The 21246-nt window shown below is 37.3% G+C and overlaps 2 protein-coding genes and 1 long non-coding RNA gene across 3 annotated transcripts; 1 reads left to right on the top strand and 2 right to left on the bottom strand.

Annotated features, from left to right (window-relative positions):
• Window positions 1-183: 183 nt before the first annotated feature.
• Window positions 184-13906, bottom strand: LOC136811729 (uncharacterized). The gene is made up of 3 exons (XM_067068349.1): window positions 13818-13906; window positions 2729-3156; window positions 184-1358 (listed from the first exon to the last, which is right to left on the bottom strand). Exons 2-3 carry the CDS (start codon window positions 3120-3122, stop codon window positions 220-222), a joined length of 1533 nt encoding a protein of 510 aa, XP_066924450.1. The 5' UTR covers window positions 3123-3156; window positions 13818-13906; the 3' UTR covers window positions 184-219.
• On the bottom strand, window positions 5352-6615 carry LOC136811724 (uncharacterized). The gene is made up of 3 exons (XR_010847266.1): window positions 6565-6615; window positions 5969-6049; window positions 5352-5761 (listed from the first exon to the last, which is right to left on the bottom strand). It is a non-coding gene; the product is annotated as an uncharacterized lncRNA (long non-coding RNA).
• Window positions 13907-18774: 4868 nt separating the features above from the next.
• LOC136811730 (uncharacterized) lies at window positions 18775-20971 on the top strand. The gene is made up of 2 exons (XM_067068350.1): window positions 18775-19566; window positions 20256-20971. Exons 1-2 carry the CDS (start codon window positions 18861-18863, stop codon window positions 20525-20527), a joined length of 978 nt encoding a protein of 325 aa, XP_066924451.1. The 5' UTR covers window positions 18775-18860; the 3' UTR covers window positions 20528-20971.
• The last annotated feature ends 275 nt before the right edge of the window (window positions 20972-21246 follow it).

Here is a 21246-nt window from a genome sequence, read left to right on the forward strand (position 1 = left end):
TTTTTGTTTTTGTCGAGGCTGCAATCCACTAATAGGGGCGAGTACTCTTAAAATAGCTCTTACTGCAATTTCTTTTATAGATAGTAAAAGATCACTTAGTAAGATTAAGGCTGACATGAAAGAAATGCTTACTGGAAAGTAAAAAATCAAACAATGCTTGGAAATAATGAGAAATTGAATTGATGTTTTTCTACCCGGTCTGCTCTTCTAAATTTAATTTTAGTGTGACAAATGTAAATTCCTTCTATGAATTAGCATACACACAAATAATATACTGCAGATTATAAAAGGAGGTGAAAAATATTCAGGATATAAGAAAAAATAATAGAAAGTTGATTTTGCGAGGATACGAAATGCATTTCCAAAAACTGATCTAAATCCATCGATTAGATTTGCATTTGAATCTGAGACAGTGTTGAACAAGAGCACTTTGCCTGCTGATTGAGCTTGAAAATAAACAAAGCACTTAGTTGCCATAATAATTACACCAAAAGCTATCTGTCCAGCCATTGTTGGTATCACTATTAACTTTGGAAGAACCAGGAGAGACAAAAGACATCCAGCCAGTGAACACGCCATGACATATCCATAAAATATTGCCAAGGGTCCTTCAAAAACCTTTTGATAAACTAGCACCATCAGAAAGATATAGGTTGAAAATCCAACAATAACATGAAGCCAAGACAAAGTGTTCATCTGCCAATGAAAAGTATTAATGGAATACAAAGTAACCATAGCAACTGCAGTCGTTACTGAATATCTTAAGACTCCATAACTTAGACATAGTGATAAAATATCTAATTTAAAGAGTTCTCTCCAACCTAGTAACCTCCTTTCTTGAGAAGCTTCTCCATCTGTGTTGCTGGATGAGTTATCATCTCTGTCGACAAGAGGTTCCCGTTCGGGGTCCTCATCTTTCTCTCTTTCACGTTCCTCAACAAGAGGTTCCCAATCGGGGTCTTCCTTCTGCTCTCGAACACGTGCATCAACAAGTGGTACCCGATCTTGGTCCTCCTCCTGCTTTCGAACACATGTCTCAACAAGAGGTACCCGTTCGGGATCATCCTCCTGCTTTCGACCACGTGCTATCGCAACAGCATCTTCACCAAGTTTTTCCAGATCTTTAGAAAGATCGATAACCAAAAACCAAGATATTACAAAGATGACTAATGTTATTGCAGCGGTTAAAAATTGGATTGCGTTGTATTTATTGATTTTCCAGCTACCGATATGGATATTGACGTAGGAGAATAAGATAGGAAGACCAGGACCAACATTCATTCCAACAGAATAAAAAAATTCATACCAACTAAGAACTTTGACCAATTCTTTGTGATTATAGCATCTTCTGAATTCTCCTAGAATTGAAAAAATATGATATAGATATTGTTGAGATGATAGTTATTGAACATATGATACAGAAAATCAACATTCAATGTTTTGAAACCTGTGTGTCACAGACACGTTAGAAACCCAACCCAGCTGGAAAAATTGATTCAAATTTCGTCCCCGGTGGGAAAATTGCCCATTTTTTTTAATTCGATTGAAAAAATTGCACTCCACACCTTCCACACTGGATTTTTTAGCTTTGAACAACAAGAATTTTTAACCCTATATGGTTACGATAGAAGTTTTTATCATCGCTGTGGTAAATACAGGAGAGTTTCTTTAACTCGAACTTCTTTACTTTAATTGGATTAACTTTTACGAAATTAATTCTTGCGAAAATGCGTAAGATTGCTGACTTGCGATATTAAAGTTTATTCACGATAAGTGTGCACTCTTTTTTCTTTTACCTATAACTTTTGAAGGAATTCTTAAATCTTTATAAATTTGGTATCATCGGAAAGATATTAGTGAGTGGAACAATTTAAAATAAAAAAATATTTAAAAAAATTCTAAAAATGAAGATCAAAATGAAAAAGAAAAAAATGAAGATCTAGTAGAAAACTATCTCTCTGCTATAACTATCATTTTCACTGAAGTAAATCATTGATCATCGAACGTTATCACTGTGAAAAAATATTTCAAAAATGTTTCAAAAATGTTTTCTGCTGTTTTTTGGGGTCAATCACTTATCAACTTTATATCATAACTTTATATTGAATAAATACTTTAATGAATTTTTTTCACAGTGATGACCTCATAAGATCAAAAAATCTCTCCAGTGAAAATGAAAGTTATAGCACTTTTCTACAAGATCTTCATTTTTTTCTTCTTCATTTTCATCTTCATTTTTAGAACTTTTTTAAATATTTTTTTATTTCAAATTGTTCCACTCACTAATATCCACGTGAAATTTTGATAATGCTTTTTCGGTGGAGGAGCCAGAAGTACTTTGTTATACTTGGGGCGTGGTTTTCACTGAAATTTTTAAAACCCCTAGAGAAAGTTTTTTGGGAATTTGAAAATTAAGTCTCATATTTTTCCCACCCAAAACGCCCGTGCGTTGTTTTTACACAAACGTTGGATTGAAAGTAAAATCTATTGTTACCCGTTAGATTTAGAAAAATACAGTCCTCGAAAACAAAGGAACCGCTAGGAATGGGAACTAACTGGATTCACTTTTTCTTGACTGGGAGGGGTTAAAAATTCTACTCTACCCCTTCGGGCTTTAACTCAATGATCGGGATACCATTTTTTTTCTAAAAAATTGATCGAATATGGCGGATATAACTTACCCCCAGGTTAAACCAGTGCTAGTTTATACGTAGAAAAAAGACCTTACCACATACTGCAGTTTGCAAGGATTCATTGATGCCGCATAGAAATCTTCCAGTCAATACCAACCAAATATGCCAAGGGATTGAATACATTAAGTTCCCAATACATATGACACCCAAATTGAGCAAAAACACAAATCGTAAATTTCGCGTACGATCAATGTATCGTCCAAAAAGCATTCCGCTTATAAGATTACTAATAGCAAATAAAGTCTCATTTACACTGTAATAAAATGTTGCTTGAAGTAAAGATAACCCAAAGTTCTCCGAGAAGTAGTAGAGTAAAGTCACTTCCAGTGATTGGCTTTCAATTCCATAGACGAGAATCAGAATACATGCGAGAGCTGTAGTTCGAGTTCTACTTTTCTTCCATGCGAGATATTCCATTGAGGTTTCCATTATGTGATTTCCAGTAACCTTTTGTATTCCTCAGCTAAAATAAAAAATTTGATTTTTAAAATCTTCTTAATATGTATGGTTTTATAAAGTTTGATAATATTATTTGAAATAATATCTGAAATTCATTACATTACATACAAATCAAAAATGCGTTCTCAAAATTTCTAAACTATTCAAAATACACGATTGCAAAAATATGTGGCGATAGCAATCTAAAGTTGATGAACAAACGGTTATTCATATCTAGATTTTGGATGGATCAGGTCGGGTTAGCGTGAGGCATGGCCACGAACTGAATTGATATTTTCACTGTTCAGTTGGTAGCCAGGAATTGAATATGATAAAAATACAGACCGACAACTGCTCCTCCTACTTTCACTGTTCAGTTCCTGGCCAAGATTCCACCCATGATCAGTTCAGCTCGTAGCCAGAACCCCACCCAAGATCATTCATTTCGTAGCCGAACCCCCCTCTGATCAGTTCAGTTCGTAGCCAGAACCCCACCCATGATCAGTTCCTTTCGTAGCCAGAACCCCACACAGGAGCAGTTCAGCTCGTAGCCAGAACCCCACACAGGATCAGTTCAGCTCGTAGCCAGAACCCCACCCAAGATCAGTTCAGTTCGTAGCCAGAACCCCACCCATGATCAGTTCAGTTCGTAGCCAGAACCCCACCCATGATCAGTTCAGCTCGTAGCCAGAACCTCAACTGAGATCAGTTCAGCTCGTAGCCAGAACCCCAACCAAGATCAGTTCAGTTCGTAGCCACAACTCCACCCATGATCAGTTCAGCTCCTAACCAGGGTGCTACCCAAGATCAGTTCAGCTCGTAGCCAGAACCTCAACTGAGATCAGTTCAGCTCGTAGCCAGAACCCCACCCATGATCAGTTAAGTTCGTAGCCACAACTCCACCCATGATCAGTTCAGTTCGTGGCCATAACTCCACCCATGATCAGTTCAGCTCGTAACCAGGGTGCTACCCAAGATCAGTTCAGTTCAGCTCGTAGCCAGAACCCCACAAAGGATCAGTTCAGCTCGTAGCCATAACCCCACCCATGATCAGTTCAGTTCGTAGCCACAACTCTACCCAAGATCATTTCAACCCCACACAGGATCAGTTCAATTCGCAGCAAGAACCCCACACAGGACCAGTTCAGTTCGTAACCAGGTCCCACCCATGATCAGTTCAGCTCGTAGCCAGAACCCACCCATGATCATTTCAGCTCGTAGCCAGTGCGCTACCCAAGATCAGTTCAGCTCGTGGCCAGAACCCACCCATGATCAGTTCAGCTCGTAGCCAGAACCTCAACTGAGATCAGTCAGCTCGTAGCAAGAACCCTACCCAAGATCAATTAATTTTGTAGTCAGTAAGCCACCCATCCATCAGTTCACTTTGTAGCCATGACCTCACCCAAGATCAGTTCATTTCATAGCCAGAACTCTGTCTATGATCATTGCAGTTTGTGACTAGGAAAGACCCCACCCATGATCAGTTCAGTGTGTGGCAGGTTTCAAACCATGATAATTTGCATTCGTGAACCAGAACAAATTCTAATTTTTGACTTCGTAATAAAAGCCAGGACCCATATCCCCTTTCCTCAGGTCGGGTTGGCCTGAGGCACGGGTAAAAACTGTACTTGTGAATAAAGTCACACGTATACATTGTACCCAAAACTATTTTTATTGATCGAATTCACTAGTATAGTTTATACCCGCTTCAAATATATTTTACACCCGTGATCAAATATACTTTGTACCCGTGATCTAGTATACTTTATACCCGTGATCAAATATACTTTACACCCGTATTCATGTATACTTTACACCCCTGGTCAGGTATACATTGTACCCGTGACTGAAACAGATTTGTTTAATTTTGTATTAAATTTCTCTGATCTTCACATTCGCCGGACCCTTTAGAGCAAAGCGTGGTCCTTGTAGAATGGACTATCTGTTATGAAATAATTTTGGATTAAAGTTAACGCCAAATGAATAGTTTTAGATTCAAGCAAAGGGAATGTAAATTGAGACAAGGGAAAATTTTGAGAACCTGATTGCTTTTATTTTTAATAGTCTTTATAAAAAATGAACGATAAAAGATGTTCGATTGTATAATCATCATTAAACAATCTAAAGTCTGTCTCGAAATAATTTGCAGCTGGAGAAAAAAATGGCTGTAACCTTTTGATAGAATTCGAATCAAGTTGCGATTTTGTGCTCGTTAAAAGATATTCGTGAGTGGAACATTATCAAGTAAAAAAATTGAGAAAAAAAAGGAAAATGAAAATGAAAAATGAAGAAGAAAAAAATCAACTTTTTGTAGAAATGTGGTATAATTACCATTTTCACAGGAGTGACTCTTCAATCTTAGATCATCATCAATGTGAAAAAGTTTTTCAAAAATATTCATTCAATCAAAAGATATCAAACAAAGTTTATTGCTGGTTGATCGACAAAAGGCTGTTTTTTTGTCGTTTTTTACCAGTTTTTACTAATTTAACGAAAGTCAAATAACTATTTGGTTGAATATTACATAAAGATTAAAGCACATATGGTTCATTTTGGTCCATCATTGTGGATAATAGATATTGACTGCAGTTATGATGTTATCAAATGGTCGATCCAGTCCATACCAATCTCTTAAAAAGAAAATATACCTATGTTAGATAAAAAAAGTGTCTTTCGCTAAAAAGAAGCCTTAGATTTACGTTTTTAGATTGTAAAAAAACATGCAGGATTATCATGAAAGTGAAAAATAACGGAAACATAAGCTCGATTCGAGTTTAGCTTTTAAGTTTTTGTATAGTTATGGTAGTTATAATAAGTTATATTAAGTGCTTTCATACCTCCACATGAAAATATTGTAGTTCGATTCCTTTCATTGCTTTCAATTTAAGCTTGAAGCGATTCCAATATGATTCAATATGCTAATGAAAGAAAAAGAAACATTATTGCATAAGTTATATTTTGTAGGAGGAGCCCCCCCCCCCCCGCGGCACCCCTTATCACGCCCATCAAGCAAAATTTTTCTCTATCACGTAATCACGAAAATTGCTGGAGGTTTGTCATCACGCAAAAAATAGCGAAAAATAGCCCAAATCACGCATCACACCAAAAATCTTGATCACGCCATCACGACGCGACAAAAATCTCTAATCACGCTATCACGTAAGAAAAAAGCCCCAATCACGCCATCACGCAAACCGCTGGGGGCCTCTAGCAGAGCAAGAAAAGAACTAGGAAACCTTGTAGTATTGGTAAGTTACAGAGAAATATGTCTTTGAAACTAAAAACCTTTCCTTTCGGAAGCAGATCGTAATATTGTACATTGAAATAATTTTACAAATAATGACCATTGAAAATATAATTGGATAAGCAAGTTATAACAGGAAAACGAAAAGAAAGTAGATATATACACCCTCTTTAGAGCTATTAGACTTACCTGTGTGTGAGCACCTGTGACAGGGTCAACAAAATGATACGTATGATTCACGGTGTTCCCTGGTAGAAAATCTTGATAAGATCTTACCAAGATCTTTTAAAGAAACTTGGCAAGAACTTTGTAGGTTTCTTCTCAAGATCTGTGCAAAGAACTTTAAAGATCTTGACAAGATCTTGACACGATCGTTTAGGATCTTTAAAGATCTTTAAGGATTCTTGAAGGTTTTAAAGATCTTTCAAGAATCGTATTCAAAAATATACACACCCAAAAGATAAATCTGCTAAATTTTCTCCTTTCAACTAATAAAGAAATCATAAGATTCTTAGACCTGAATATTAATGGTTCCTAAATTTTAGAATATTTGCCTCGACTTTGACAATTACAAGATCTCAAAACAGATACACATGAGATTTTTTAACTTCAAATCAGTCTAACTGACGAGTTAGGCTAACTGTCTAGATCGCTATTTATCCGGTATTATACTCCACCCCATTGTTTTCTTCGCCCTTACTTGTCAGCGCTAAATTACTCATTGTGGTGTATACAATATAGACTCTGTTGTGTAGCAATCTACTAGTTTGCCGTAATTCTACAGATATCTGTAGAAATATGAAATCTACATATTTTGTAGAATAATAATTCTACCCTATATACCCTATTTGTAGGGTTGTATGTAAATTTGATATTTAAATTCTTTAAAAAAAGTCAAAATCGAAGATTTTATCATAACCACAAATTTACGTGTTATTGTGTTTATTCAACAAGATTCTTAACCCGAACTTTATAAGAAACACTAAGAATCTTAAAATTTCTTTGCATATTTGTCAATTAAGATTTGGAAAGTCTCTTTATAAGAACTTGATAAGAAACGCTAAGAATCTTAAAGTTTCTTTGCATATTTGTCAATTAAGATTTGGAAAGTCTCTTTATAAAAACTTCATAAGAAACGCTAAGAATCTTAAACTATTTTATGGTTGCAAGATTTCATAAGATTTCATAAGATTCTTCTTAAGAACTTAATAAGAAACCTAAATTTTCTTACTATGAATGTGTGCGAAGAATCTTGACAATTCTTAACAATTTCTTGACACGATCTTTAAAGATCTTTTTGTAATAAGAAATTTTCAAGATTGCATAAGAATCTTTGTAAGATCTTACAAAGATCTCTTAAGATTCTTACTTGTTAAAGATCTTTAAAGATCTTTAACGATCTTTTCAGATCTTATTAAGAATTTTTACCAGGGTTGTGCTGAATGCAGTTTGGCACAAACTGTTGTAAACGATTGTAGGCGCGCCATTCATCACTATGAATAACACTGTTAGGATTTAAAACTCGATTAATGATACCAACCAAAGTCGGACGGTTTCTCCTATTGACGATTTCCATATATCCTTTTGCTAGAGTAAATCTTGTATCTACTAGCCCAAAAACCCAAACTGGTTGTGCCCGTCTTCCTCGACCTCCCTGTAAAAAAAAAGCTAAAGCTACTCACTAACCATTCTCCTAAATCAAAGAGCGATTTAAAATATGCATCACATTCTATGCCTCTTTTTAGAACATTGAGGTAGTAAATTTGAATTAGCAAATAGTAAATGAGATCATCAAGAGCTTTCTAAAATCTAGGAAACGTATTATAGTACAGTTGAATCCCGATAAGTAGTAGCTTAACTGGGCCGAGAAAAAGGTGGTACTACTTAGCTGAGTACTACTTATCCGTGGTACTACTTATCGGGATTCAACTGTATTTATAATCCAGCTAAAATCAACATACTCTTTGAGCATGTTGGAATTGACTTTCGTCAATCTGTACAACAAAGTTTATACCACCACCACCAAGAGTAATTGGGTTCTTTGCAGCTCCCGAGTGCATATTCCTCTTAATTTCTGAAACATTTTGATCACATGCTCTTTTAGGATACCGACTATATTTGTAGTTTTGGTCATTGATATCTTACTCGCCCACAGATAAATAACAAAGAATAGATCTGGCAGCGAAACTCTTGTCCGACCCCCCCCCCTTAGGAAATTTATTTGAAATTTTAGACCCACCTTAAGGTGAGGACGTATGAGGTTTTGAATTTTAATAACTCCGCCAACTTTATTTATAATTACTACCATCCCATAAAACCTTCCAAGTATCGAAAGCTGAAAGAAAAATGAAAGACTCACCATCGATATCCATCACAGCATCCGTCGTTTCGTTCCAATCGCATTGGTAATTGACAACCAGGGCAAGCTTTAATAACACTGATAAGTCCTTGCCCTTGTAAGAAGTGTATAATGGCAATTTTATCGTTGCCAAATAACAAAGCTCCCCATCTCTGCAAAAAGCGTCTTTGTACAGCAGCCATTCCTTCGCATTAACAAAAGATCAGCCTCACATTTGAATTTTATTTCGGTGGAAATATATAAATTCCCGACTGCTCTGTCTGATGCCTGGCCGCTTTATTATAGGAAACAAATTTTAAAGCCTCTTATCAAAAAGCTTTCGGTTGATAAAAGTCTAGACAATGTATTCTTGTTTTAGAAAGAAATACGAACATTGTTATTTGTGACCTGCTTAAATAGGAAAACTACTTATTACAAGAATCACTTTTCAGAAAGAAATCTAGAAATATGACTCATAAATTGGACTATGAGCCCCGATAATCAGCCGGATTCTTTTCATACTGTAATATTGTCTTATTCTAAAGGCGTGATTTTTTTCGGGGATACGGTAATTTTCAGATCGGATCTTTGCTGTGATGGGTCTTCATTTTTGTCAAAGACTTTCTTCAAATCAAATAAAAGGTAAATAACGATCAACGGGCAAAAATTTGTTTAGAAGACAAGGCATTTTTCACGGTCTTTTTTTATCACTTCGCAAGAATATTCTACTTTAGAGATCTAGACATCAAAATGAGAGCCCCCCTCCCAGCGGACCTAAAATTCGAGCCATAACGCCAATTTTCTTTCAGATTTCACGCCGTCACGCTTGAAAAATTCCATTTCGCGATCACGCCAATTCTTTTACCATTTCGCGCCACCATGCCTGTAAAATTTCTTTCATTCCAGTCCTGACTACGAACTGAACTAATCATGGGTGGGGTCCTATACGGTCTGACTTGATCTAGGTTGGGGTTCTGGCTACGAACTGAACTGATCCTGTGTGGGGTTCTGGCTACGAAATGAACTGATCATGGGTGGGGTTCTGGCTACGAGCTGAACTGATCTTGTGTGCGGTTCAGGCTACGTACTGAACTGATCATAGGTGGGGTTGTGGCTACGAACTGAACTGATCTTGGGTGGGGTTCTGGCTACGAGCTGAACCGATCCTGTGTGGGGTTCTGGCTACGAACTGAACTGATCATGGGTGGGGTTCTGGCTACGAACCGAACTGATCCTGTGTGGGGTTGTGGCTACGAAATGAACTGATCATGGGTGGGGTTCTGGCTACGAGCTGAACTGATCTTGTGTGCGGTTCAGGCTACGTACTGAACTGATCATAGGTGGGGTTGTGGCTACGAACTGAACTGATCTTGGGTGGGGTTCTGGCTACGAGCTGAACTGATCCTGTGTGGGGTTCTGGCTACGAACTGAACTGATCATGGGTGGGGTTCTGGCTACGAGCTGAACTGATCTTGTGTGCGGTTCAGGCTACGTACTGAACTGATCATAGGTGGGGTTGTGGCTACGAACTGAACTGATCTTGGGTGGGGTTCTGGCTACGAGCTGAACTGATCCTGTGTGGGGTTCTGGCTACGAACTGAACTGATCATGGGTGGGGTTCTGGCTACGAACCGAACTAATCTTGGATGGGGTTCTGGCTACGAACTGAACTGATCCTGTGTGGGGTTCTGGCTACGAACTAAACTGATCATGGGTGGGGTTCTGGCTACGAACTGAACTGATCATGGGTGGGTTTCTGGCTACGAACTGAACTGATCTTAGGTGGGGTTCTGGCTACGAACTGATTTGATCATGGGTGGGGTTCTGGCTACGAACTGAACTGATCCTGTGAGGGGTTCTGGCTACGAAATGAACTGATCCTGTGTGGGGTTCAGACTAAGAAATGAACTGATCATGGGTGGGGTTCTGGCTACGAGCTGAACTGATCCTGTGTGGGGTTCAGGCTTCGTACTGAACTGATCATGGGTGGAGCTGTGGCTACGAACTGAACTGATCTTGGGTGGGGTTCTGGCTACGAGCTGAACTGATCCTGTGTGGGGTTCTGGCTACGAACTGAACTGATCATGGGTGGGTTTCTGGCTACGAGCTGAACTGATCCTGTGAGGGGTTCTGGCCACGAAATGAACTGATCATGGGTGGGTTCTGGCTACGAGCTGAACTGATCTTGTGTGGGGTCCAGGCTACGTACTGAACTGATCATGGGTGGGGTTGTGGCTACGAACTGAACTGATCTTGGGTGGGGTTCTGGCTACGAGCTGAACTGATCCTGTGTGGGGTTCTGGCTACGAACTGAACTGATTCTGTGTGGGGTTCTGGCTACGAACTGAACTGATCATGGGTGGGGTTCTGGCTACGAACTGAACTGATCTTAGGTGGGGTTCTGGCTACGAGCTGAACTGATCATGGGTGGAATCCTGGCCAGGAACTGAACAGTGAAAGTAGGAGGAGCAGTTCTCGGTCTGTATTTTTATCATAATCGATTCCTGGCTACCAACTGAACAGTGAAAATATCAGTTCAGTTCGTGGCCATGCCTCACGCTAACCCGACCTGATCCTTTTGGATCTGTTGAAATTATATAGTTTAGAGACGCTTTTATAACAATATATAGTATAGTAGTAGTTTTAACCTTTGACACTTTAGACTTATTTAGAACGATTTTATCTCTAGACAACAACAAAGTAGAGTAAACGTGAAAAAACTTTAGTGACTAAATGTTTGAATAAACGATGTGTTATTTGGTACTAAAAGGTCACTGTGTTTAATGTACCCATGAACATATAAACGACTGGACGTCTATCTTCTTTTGTGTCTTTGAAGTGAGCTTCGTTGCCGCGTGTATTTTAAATGTGGAATAAAAATTCCGAATTTATTCCGTCATAACTTTATTTCTTTGAATTACTTATCGCCCCACCCCCCCCCCCCCATTATCTAAAAGGATTGATAGAGCTTGAAAATGACTCGTAATTCACAAAAAGCATTTTTCAACATTTTTCAGCATTTTCTAAAGTGCAGAATTTGAACTGCGTGTATACTTTTGAATCTCTTTTATCGCTGGAATAAATTTTTCTATTATCTTAAAAAAAATGGAATGTTAAAGTTTAGAGCCTGTGATATAAGAATATCCTTAAAAACAAACTGAAACCAGAACATGAGAATTCAATGACAAAATTATTAATAATAAGTTGAAAACATTATAAGGCTGTGTAGACTCTAAAAGACCCGATTTCTTTTGAAAATGGGCAAAAAATGCTCACAAAAAGGTAAGAAAATGTTTAAAACAAAAATTGTTGAATGTTCTTTTAAAAAACCTTTACAACCCGGAGCTTGAAATAAGTAAATTCTAAGATTTAAGTAAATTAACGGGTATTGTAGTTAAAATGGAGTATGACGCCTAAAATATCTCAATTTTATCTTAAACTACGCTAAAGAAACATGAAATAATAATTAATGAGATGAAATACTAGGATGAAACATGAAAGGATTTTTCTCTTACCGCTTTCAATAAAGTCTCGCCTTCAAATACCTTATCGGCCCTTTTTATGCCGGCCGTTATTAGTGTTATTTTTGGGCTCGTGTTGTAATAAGGGCTGGCGTAAAAGGGGCCGGCGTTAAATTAGGGCCGGCGTAAAAAGGGCTGATAAGGTAGCCATTTGTATGGAAGCCGAGAAGGGACGCGAGAGATTTTAAAACCTATCTCGATCATTTTCAAACTGTTGCGATCTTTTTTAAACTGTCGCAATATTTTCAAGTTGTCGTGATAATTTTCAGACTGTCGTGATAATATTCAGACTATTGCGTTCCCAGAAGGTGTAGCAATATTTTTCAAGTTGTCGCGAAGAAGATATTATCGTCCGTTATACAATGGTAGTAAATGCTGGAAAATATGGTGGTATGGCGTTATTGCGGTAGACGAAAAAAAATCGGCGGGAGAGCTTCGAAGAAATGTTGCATTTCCAGAGGCTGTATCGCGATATTTTCCAAGCTGTCGCGTTTAATTTTTTTTGTTTTTTTTTTACACCACAGTTACCACAGAAAATTCCTCCAACATCTTGACCACAAATATACAAAACATCGTCGAAGTAGCGGGGAAAGGGACGTGACACTTGATACAATGAGGTTAAACGGCAAAGGGGATTCCCTGACACGAATACACATGAAAACGCAACAGCTTCTGGAAATGCGACAGCTTGAAAACATCGCGATGTAAAAGATCGCGACAAATTGAAAAAGATCACGATAAATTGAAAAAGACCGCGACAAATTGAAAAAGATGGCAACAAAATGAAAAAGATCGCGACAAATTGAAAAAGACCACGACAAATTGAAAAAAGATCGCGACAGATTGAAAAAGACCGCGACAAATTGAAAAAGACCACGACAAATTGAAAAAGATGGCAACAAAATGAAAAAGATCGCGGCAAATTGAAAAAGACCACGACAAATTGAAAAAAAATCGCGACAAATTGAAAAAGACTGCGACAAATTGAAAAAGACCGCGACAAATTGAAAAAGATGGCAACAAAATGAAAAAGATTGCGACAAATTGAAAAAGATCACGACAAATTGAAAAAGATTGCATAATGAATTGAAAAAGATCGCGACAGAATTTTAAAATTTCCACTCACTGACCTTTCTCGGCTTCCATACATTCGATGAGAATGCATGTAATATTTATTTGTTATATCATGATCTGGATTTTTGAAAATTCTATTTTTCCCATGGCTCAAGTTTTGCCGCCAAAATCATACCTTTCTTTGCAATTTGGTTTATTTTACAAGAATTTAAAAAATCAATTTTGCATTTTGCAATACTTTGTGAGTCAAAAGATAATTCTCTTTTTTTTTTCCTGAAAAAGCTGATAGAAAGCTATTCCGACAACTCACAGTCGAAAATCTCGCCTTTGCACGATTATAAAAAGATAAGATAAAGTAATCATGCCTGATGTATAAGTCAAAATAGACAAATAAATGAAATGACTTTTAGCAAAAGTTCCCAACCTCTCTAATCTTGAAGAAACTGAGAACCTGTACAAGCTAATCCACTATCAATACATATTCTTTCTTTCAAAAAAAAAGATCATACCTGTGTCTTGTTTGTGTAGTGAAATGACGTGATGGAACCCTGGAGATGTTCTAAAAATGTTTTTGAATGTATTCTAAGATCTCTAGAACTACAATAGTTATTTTGTGGATTCCTGACTACACAAACATAAAATACTAAGTTAAAAATGGAGGTATAAAGATAAAGAGAGATATGAATCTGTCGGTAATTGGTTTTTAAAGTCTTTTTATTTTTTTTATAAATTGGATCAAAAGAAATTCTAAAGCTCGCTCGAATCATAGTATAAGAAAGCTATGCTATGCTCGAATTATTCTCTATCATAAACCCTTTAAGTGCCAATGTCTATATCAGACATGGGCTATCTGTAATGCCCAGTTTGAGTTAGAAATCGTCATTTTTAGTCCAGCTCGTAGGAATTGGATTGGGCTTCATGGCCAAGCAAAAAAAAAATCAAAAGTGAGTCATTTCAGCGAGATTTTAAGCTAAAAAGTCAAAAAAATGCAAAAATTAGACAAAAATCCACTTTTTTAAGATTTTGACCGTTATTTGACCATTTTTGGTCAACGATTGATCCAAGAACCTCCAAACTTGGCCCTGATTAGCTTGATTCTGTCTTCCAGTGAATTAATTTGAAGTTTTACCACTCGGCACCTTTCTATTATTCAGTCAGGTCCGCGCAGTGGGCACCTACCCCCCCCCCTTAGCCGCCACCCATCCCGCCCTTCCTAAGTCGGGCGGCACCGAAGGCGCCTAAAAGAAAGAGTAGACTCTAAGCCATCCAACGAACTTCTAACTCCTTCTAGATCCGCAGATATAAGTCTTTAAAGTTTTAAATAGCGATTTTCTTTAAAAAACTTAGAAAAAAATGACCGTGGCACTTTTAAAAAGGGTTAAGGGCTCTGACCATAGTGAATTATTAATATTTTCCACGTACAAAATATAAAGTTCTACTTGATGTAGCCCACAAAACTGTGGCATGTTATACATTCTCTCTTAGGCCAATTATCCGTGAGTCTCAAAACTTAAGAATCAAGATGAAAAAATTTGATGAAGAAGAAAATGAAGACTTTTGCGAAGAAGAGTATTTCAACTTTGAAGAGCTTATTTTTCGGCAAAGAAAAAATATTTCGAAAAAGTTTTTGCGGTAGGAAGTGTATCTTTTACCGAACTAAAAATTTTTCTAAAAGCTTATTTGTCTCAAAATCTTGAAAGTAGTGCTTCTTGCCCAATTTTTCAATGGTTTTGTTTCTAACAATTTCGGGGATGCATTCAGTCTGCCTTATTAACCCTTATACCACGAGGGACGCGTGTATATGCGTCCAAAACAAGCAAAAATACTGAGTCTCAGACTTAAGGCCATAGCTCCCAACCACTTGATTTAAAGGGGCATAAACCATGTTTTTAGAATAAGTATAAAAATAGCTTTCAAATGGTACCAAAACCATCTTCTAAATCAAAAGCTACAAGCTTTTATGGCACTTTACAGTTTTAAGTTTCAAAAAAAAAAACAGCGCGCACACAAAGGGTTAAGAGTCACATATCTTTTGAGAAAGAAGAGTAAAAAAGTCAGTGCCGGTGAAGAGGATAAATTTTGTCGGTTTATCCGTGTATGATTTTTGCGCGGTTTATCGGTTTTTGAAAGTGGTTCTCAGATTGCAAGTGACGTAAAATCAACCCAGATGGCACACAACGTTGTTTCCACGTCTATCTAACGTTCACAACGTCCATATAACGTTAGATGAACGTTGAAACAACGTTGTGTGCCAGCTGGGAATCAGTAGGCCACTTTGAAAATGACGAGATGCTATAAAGAGCTGTTCGAAACCTTTTAAGGGACGTGTTTCCAGCGACTCTTGTATCACATCACAAGTATAAAAAGCACTAGACTAGAGTCAACTTCTGGCTGAACTTTGCTTTTTGATGATTTTTGATGACGCTGAGTCCAGTGAAGTAGACTAGGAGCATTTGGCGAGGTCGCCATTTTGAAAAAGAATGTTTAAAATCTAAATAACAAAAAAACTACTTGGAGTTGAAAGATATAATCAAAAATGAGAAACAAACATCAATAACAGATTTGCAATCCCTTATTCTCAAATAAAAACATTGCTTCATACTGTTTTTATCTTCCAAAAACAACTAAAATCTGGCGGACTGTTTTACAGTCCACCTAAGCAAAAGCATATTACCATATACTACCGGGCCACTTAATCGCGCCATTCAGTCTATCAAAAAGCTTTAAGTGGACCCCGGGCTAAAAAAGCACTGGTCAAAAATCAACTTATCTAATATTCTGAACGCGGCTTGGCGACTGCCCAAGATACTGGAAATCTTCCTTCAGAGCTTTGGCATGTTGAAATAAAATTTCTACATCGAGTGCAAGATAAAAAATGAGCTCGCCTTCAACCAATCAAAACCAATTTTTACTTTCAGAGCTCTAAAAAACTACTCTCAGAATGGGATATAAGGACATCATCATTGGTTGATAGGCAGGAATGGTTTTATCCAGCTTAGGAATAGTATAGATTGATAAATTATTATGACCAAAATTATCAATTCCCTCTCATAATAGTTGAAGTTTATACTTTTCAAAACTTGTTTTTTCTTTTTTCTTAGAACATCAAAAAGTTCTCATGTGGTGTTCTTATTGTGAATTATTTTGTGATCATTTTGGTCAAATTTCTTGAAAAATTGCACATCTTAGAGTCAGCAAGCCCCTGGGTTGGGGGAGGGGGGGTACTTTGGCAAAAATGGGGACAGGACGTGCTGCTGGTCAGGGTTCCGTTTTTAGCATCTGAAGATATCTAACAGGATCCCAAATTTACTAATTTGCTATATGACAGGGTCGACTTTCAGTAATTTTTTGACAATTTTCATCCTCTACTTTTAGTCATTTTGTTCAGTTTTCAGAGTGAGAAAGGGAAAAAAAATTTCTTTCTACTGTCAGAAAGCCCAAATTTGCCAAATATTCATATGTGACAGGGTCCATTTTTCAAACTCCAGCAGCGCGTCCCCGTCGGCCATCATGGACAGTGCCCCTCCCCTCCCCCGTGCAGCTAACCTCTTTCAAAAATCTTTTGCCTCGAAGCTTCATATTCTTAAATACTTTGATCAAAAGAGAGACAGTCTTTTTGATGACCTAGAATTACATCTTCGGAAAACAATCATTATCCTAGAATAGACGATATCGGCCAACGAGAATTCCCCACAATACTTCGTGCGGAAAAACTTTCACCGTAAACTTTTTTTTCCGCGCAAAGCATTGTGGGCAATTTTCGGAGGTCAAATCTGAGTTTTCACGTTAAGCCGATATCGTCTATTAGGGATGGCAGCGTGCAATTTCTTGACTTTGCCAGCTCATGTTCAAGATACATAGAGTTATAGTATAGTAACTATGTTGAGGCGACTCGGACATTATGTGCTATCATATGGTCAAATAACCTGAAAAATATTTGCAAACCATAGTTCAAAGCATATATCTACAGGCCCGTTGGAATAACCGTTAAAGTGGGGGAGGCTGAAGGGTCAAAATGATATAAAATTTGTTAGGAATTTGAGAAAAATATCTAATTTGCTCAAAATTGGGGAGGCTAAAGTCTCATCCGTTTCCCCGCTTCCGACGGGCCTTTTCTTGATCTTTTGCATCAGGTTAATTTCTAAGTTAAGATGGTTAACTTTCGAAGCTCTAGCAGTAGCGGAGAAATCAAATTTGCGTCAAAGCACTTGAAAGGCTTCTATTTTTCGAAAATCATCAAAGTGGAACTCGCCAAGAAACGGAATGAAAAATCCCAGTTTTTGTTGAGGTACTTGGTGCTTGCTTTGGTGAAAGTATATCACTTTTTCCTTGTGAATCATAGTACATAGAACTGAGTGAGAATCGAAACTCGGCCTCCGGTGCGTTACTCAAAAGACTGATAACATTTACATTACTGCAAGCACGACGTTGCCCACAAAAAAATACTTCATTCTTATCAAGTTCTTATATAAAAAACGTATATATAAAAAACATTGTCACCCTAGCAATGACTAATTAGAGCTAAATTTTAGCTCATGTTAATTCCGCAATCAGCAAATCAAACGCCCGGCATCATATGGCGGGTTAAAACTGCACGCCCACTCCTACTCGTCCCAGTCCCACGGACTCCGACTTGTAGCGTTTGAGTTCGGTCATTCAGTTCACCTCATCCTCTCATTCAGTCAACACAAATATTTTTGGTTTCTTGGTTATCTGCATCTCACCCCTGGTTAAAATCACCCCTTTTTTTCAGTGCCCGAGGGAAGATCCTGATTTCCAGCTTTATCGGCAGCATCAGAGCTTCAATAGGTGGAGGCACCACCTTCTTAGCAATTTTGGTGTTACCCCTGAGTCCATTTAAAACCCCTTTCACAGACTGGACGGCATGATTAAGTGGCCAAGTGGTTCGTGGTGGTCATCAATGTTAACCTTTTGATTTTAGCCAGACTTAGTTGTTTTTGCAATGAAACTAATAGGATGAAGCATTTTTACCCAAAATAAGGAACTACTAATCTGTTATTTGGTCTCCCCCCTTATTGATATTTCAGTGAGCCTTTTCCTTCCTTTTTTTTTCTTTTGCTTTTGGACCTCCGAACCAAATGATAGATTTAGAAGGTAGTCACTTCTGTTAGCTTGCGCTTAGGGTTTGGTGGGGATTCGAGGGTGCGGGTTACTACGTAAACCCCATCTAGTTCTATTACATCAGATCAGATAGGCTCAGTTCCACGTCACGGCTCCGGCTCTCGTTGGGGTCTTCACAACCGTCCGCGGTTATAGGCTTTAAGTAGATTTATCTCTCGATGCATCCCCAAATGTCACGCCAAAACAAACACACTTTCTTACGTTTCATTTTATAGTCAAAATATCTCATTTCACAATTATACATTTGTCTCCTATTCATTGTTTCCCCTTGTTTATGTTTAGGGTATCTTATCACTATTTTCGGGTATTTCGACCATAACATAATAAACTGAGGCTCTTACAAATATATTCTTTTATCTCTAAAAAAGAAAATGTCGTTTAGTTAGAGTTTGTGTCTCTTCTTTATAAAAATGTCTGGTTGTGATTGGAAAAGTGAAATTAGAGAAAAAGTTCATCAAATTTTTGTAAGTGAGCCTGAAACTTTCGCACGGATTCTTTTTTACTTGGATGAAGAAGAAAAAGCATACGACGACACAGATAAATCTCCTGTTTGGAAAACATTACGAGTTGCTGCAAAGGCTGTTACCACGTTTGAAGCTTACGCGCGTCGATTAGCAGATGATACTAAGCGAGCAGAAAAAGATGAAAGTTTTCGATTAGTAATGCAAAAAATGTATGCATTATTTTCTGAACCCAGTGAAAACGGGCAATCTGTTAGTATGGAATTAGTGCCATCAGAAAACCGAATTGCCGCTATCTTTCCTGGTATGGCTATTGTATGGGATATGGTTGGTCCCGAAGGGCAGAAAAAGCTTTTACCTGTAATTTTAAAAGTCTGTGGAAAGTTTGGGGGCCGAGAACTGGTAGCAGTTACTGATGAGCTTGCAAGTCTTATTACAAAAAATGGCGGCGCTCTGGTGGCTGTCGCCCTAGCAGCTGTTTATCTTACTAGTGATGCTATCCTTAATATTCGAAAATGGTGGTTAGGAGAGATTTCAGGAAAAAGATGTGCCAAATCGATCATTGATACTGCAGGGGCGGTTACTGGTGCCATAGGTGGAGGAGCTGGTGGAGCCGCCCTTGGTTCTTTTGCTGGTCCTATAGGGGCATTTGCAGGTATGCAACAATATTGATTTTATTTGTTTCAGTATTATGAGGTGAAAATACTTTTTTTATCTTAAAAGAAGGGTTTTTTCAAAAAGAAATTTGATTATGCTAGATCAGAGAAAAAACATTACACTACAGTACACCACGTTATGCGTAAGTTAATGGTTGTTTGAAAATTCCCTTTTCTCTAGATTTGTGATGCTAATGCTATTTTCAGAGTAAATTTTAAATGAAAACAAACTTATTGTTATTCCACTTAATAGTTTTACAGATGTTGACTCTAATAACAACGTCACTGAATGAACTTTAATTAATCCTCTGAAATGCAATATATTGTCAGCGTGATTTGCAATTTTCCAACAACATAGGGGGGAATGTTTTGACTCTTGACTTTTGAAGATCCACCCCTAGATTTGGTTAAAACTGCTTAAACTTAAAAAGAGGAAAAAATTGTAGTTTCTTGTCATTTTTTTCCAAACTGAGGCTGGGCATGTTCTTAAGATGTTCTTAATTTTTCGACGAATTTCAGCCTATATGTTCTTATAAACTAGGTTCTAATAAAAAAAAAACGTGTAAAGCATCTGTTATTTACTTTTTACATTACAGTCTGAAAACGATATTGTTAAATATTGTTTGTCAATTTATATTGTGTAGTCTAAGTAGCTCTTATAATAAAAAATTTTAATACATTTTTTAAGGTAGCTTAATTGGATCATTACTTGGGAATTTTGTTGCATTATCTTTGATTGAGAAATTGACAGAATTTCTATTTGATTTACCACGTGATGTTGCTGTCGAAAAATCGTACGATTATTTAGGCGTTACCAGATCCTCCAGTAACAATGATGTCAACAGGGCGTTCAGAAATCTTTGTTTGAAGCACCACCCTGATAAAGGGGGCGATGTGTCAGAGTTCATCACTCTTCAATCACATATGGCTATCATTAAACAAGCAAGAGGAGAATTATAAACTTATTATTAAGGCTTTTAATGATTACACCCCCTTCTCACAGACTCGGTAGGTTTTTTCAGCCAGTTGAGGTAAAAATAACGGACGGCTCTTCAGCGGGGATTGATATTCCCATATTATTTATGGCTGGCTTTAAATTCTTTTGTTTTCAATTCAGAAACTCCAGTGGGATGGGAAGAATAGCATTATATTTTGCAGTGAGGATTGGTTTATTTGACTATTTTTAGTGGGAACAAAAAAATTAGAATATAATTTTCCACTGGGGACGGTATTTTGGCCAATTTTTCCAGTGGGAAGGGGATGTATGATTTGTTGAAACTCTATTTAGTAGAGCTTGGAGTTTTTCTTTAAGTAGCATTAATCTATAGACATTGTCATTTCAGTTTTCTTTATTATTAGGACATTGACTATCACTAGTAAAATATTTTTTTGTTGAAAATTAAAGGCTATTGTTTTTTTTTCTGGAAAATTACGTTTACCCAATTAAGAATCTTGTTGTTTAAAGTGATTCCATTGAAAAACAAAACATTTTGACGTACCCAATTTAAATTTTCACATTAAACAAGCTCACACTCAACAACAAGAATCTCTTTTTTTCTTGCATACTTATCCTGGTAACTTTTAAAGGAAATCTTGACATTTTTGCGAATGAAGTGACTCTGAATGGGACTGCATTTCCAAAGTGTTCTCAAACTTTTTTCTCTTTTTTCCAAATTTCC

Source organism: Clytia hemisphaerica, unplaced genomic scaffold (genome assembly GCF_902728285.1).
Source record: "Clytia hemisphaerica strain Z4C2 unplaced genomic scaffold, Clytia hemisphaerica genome assembly, whole genome shotgun sequence".
Classification (NCBI taxonomy): Eukaryota; Metazoa; Cnidaria; class Hydrozoa; order Leptothecata; family Clytiidae; genus Clytia; species Clytia hemisphaerica.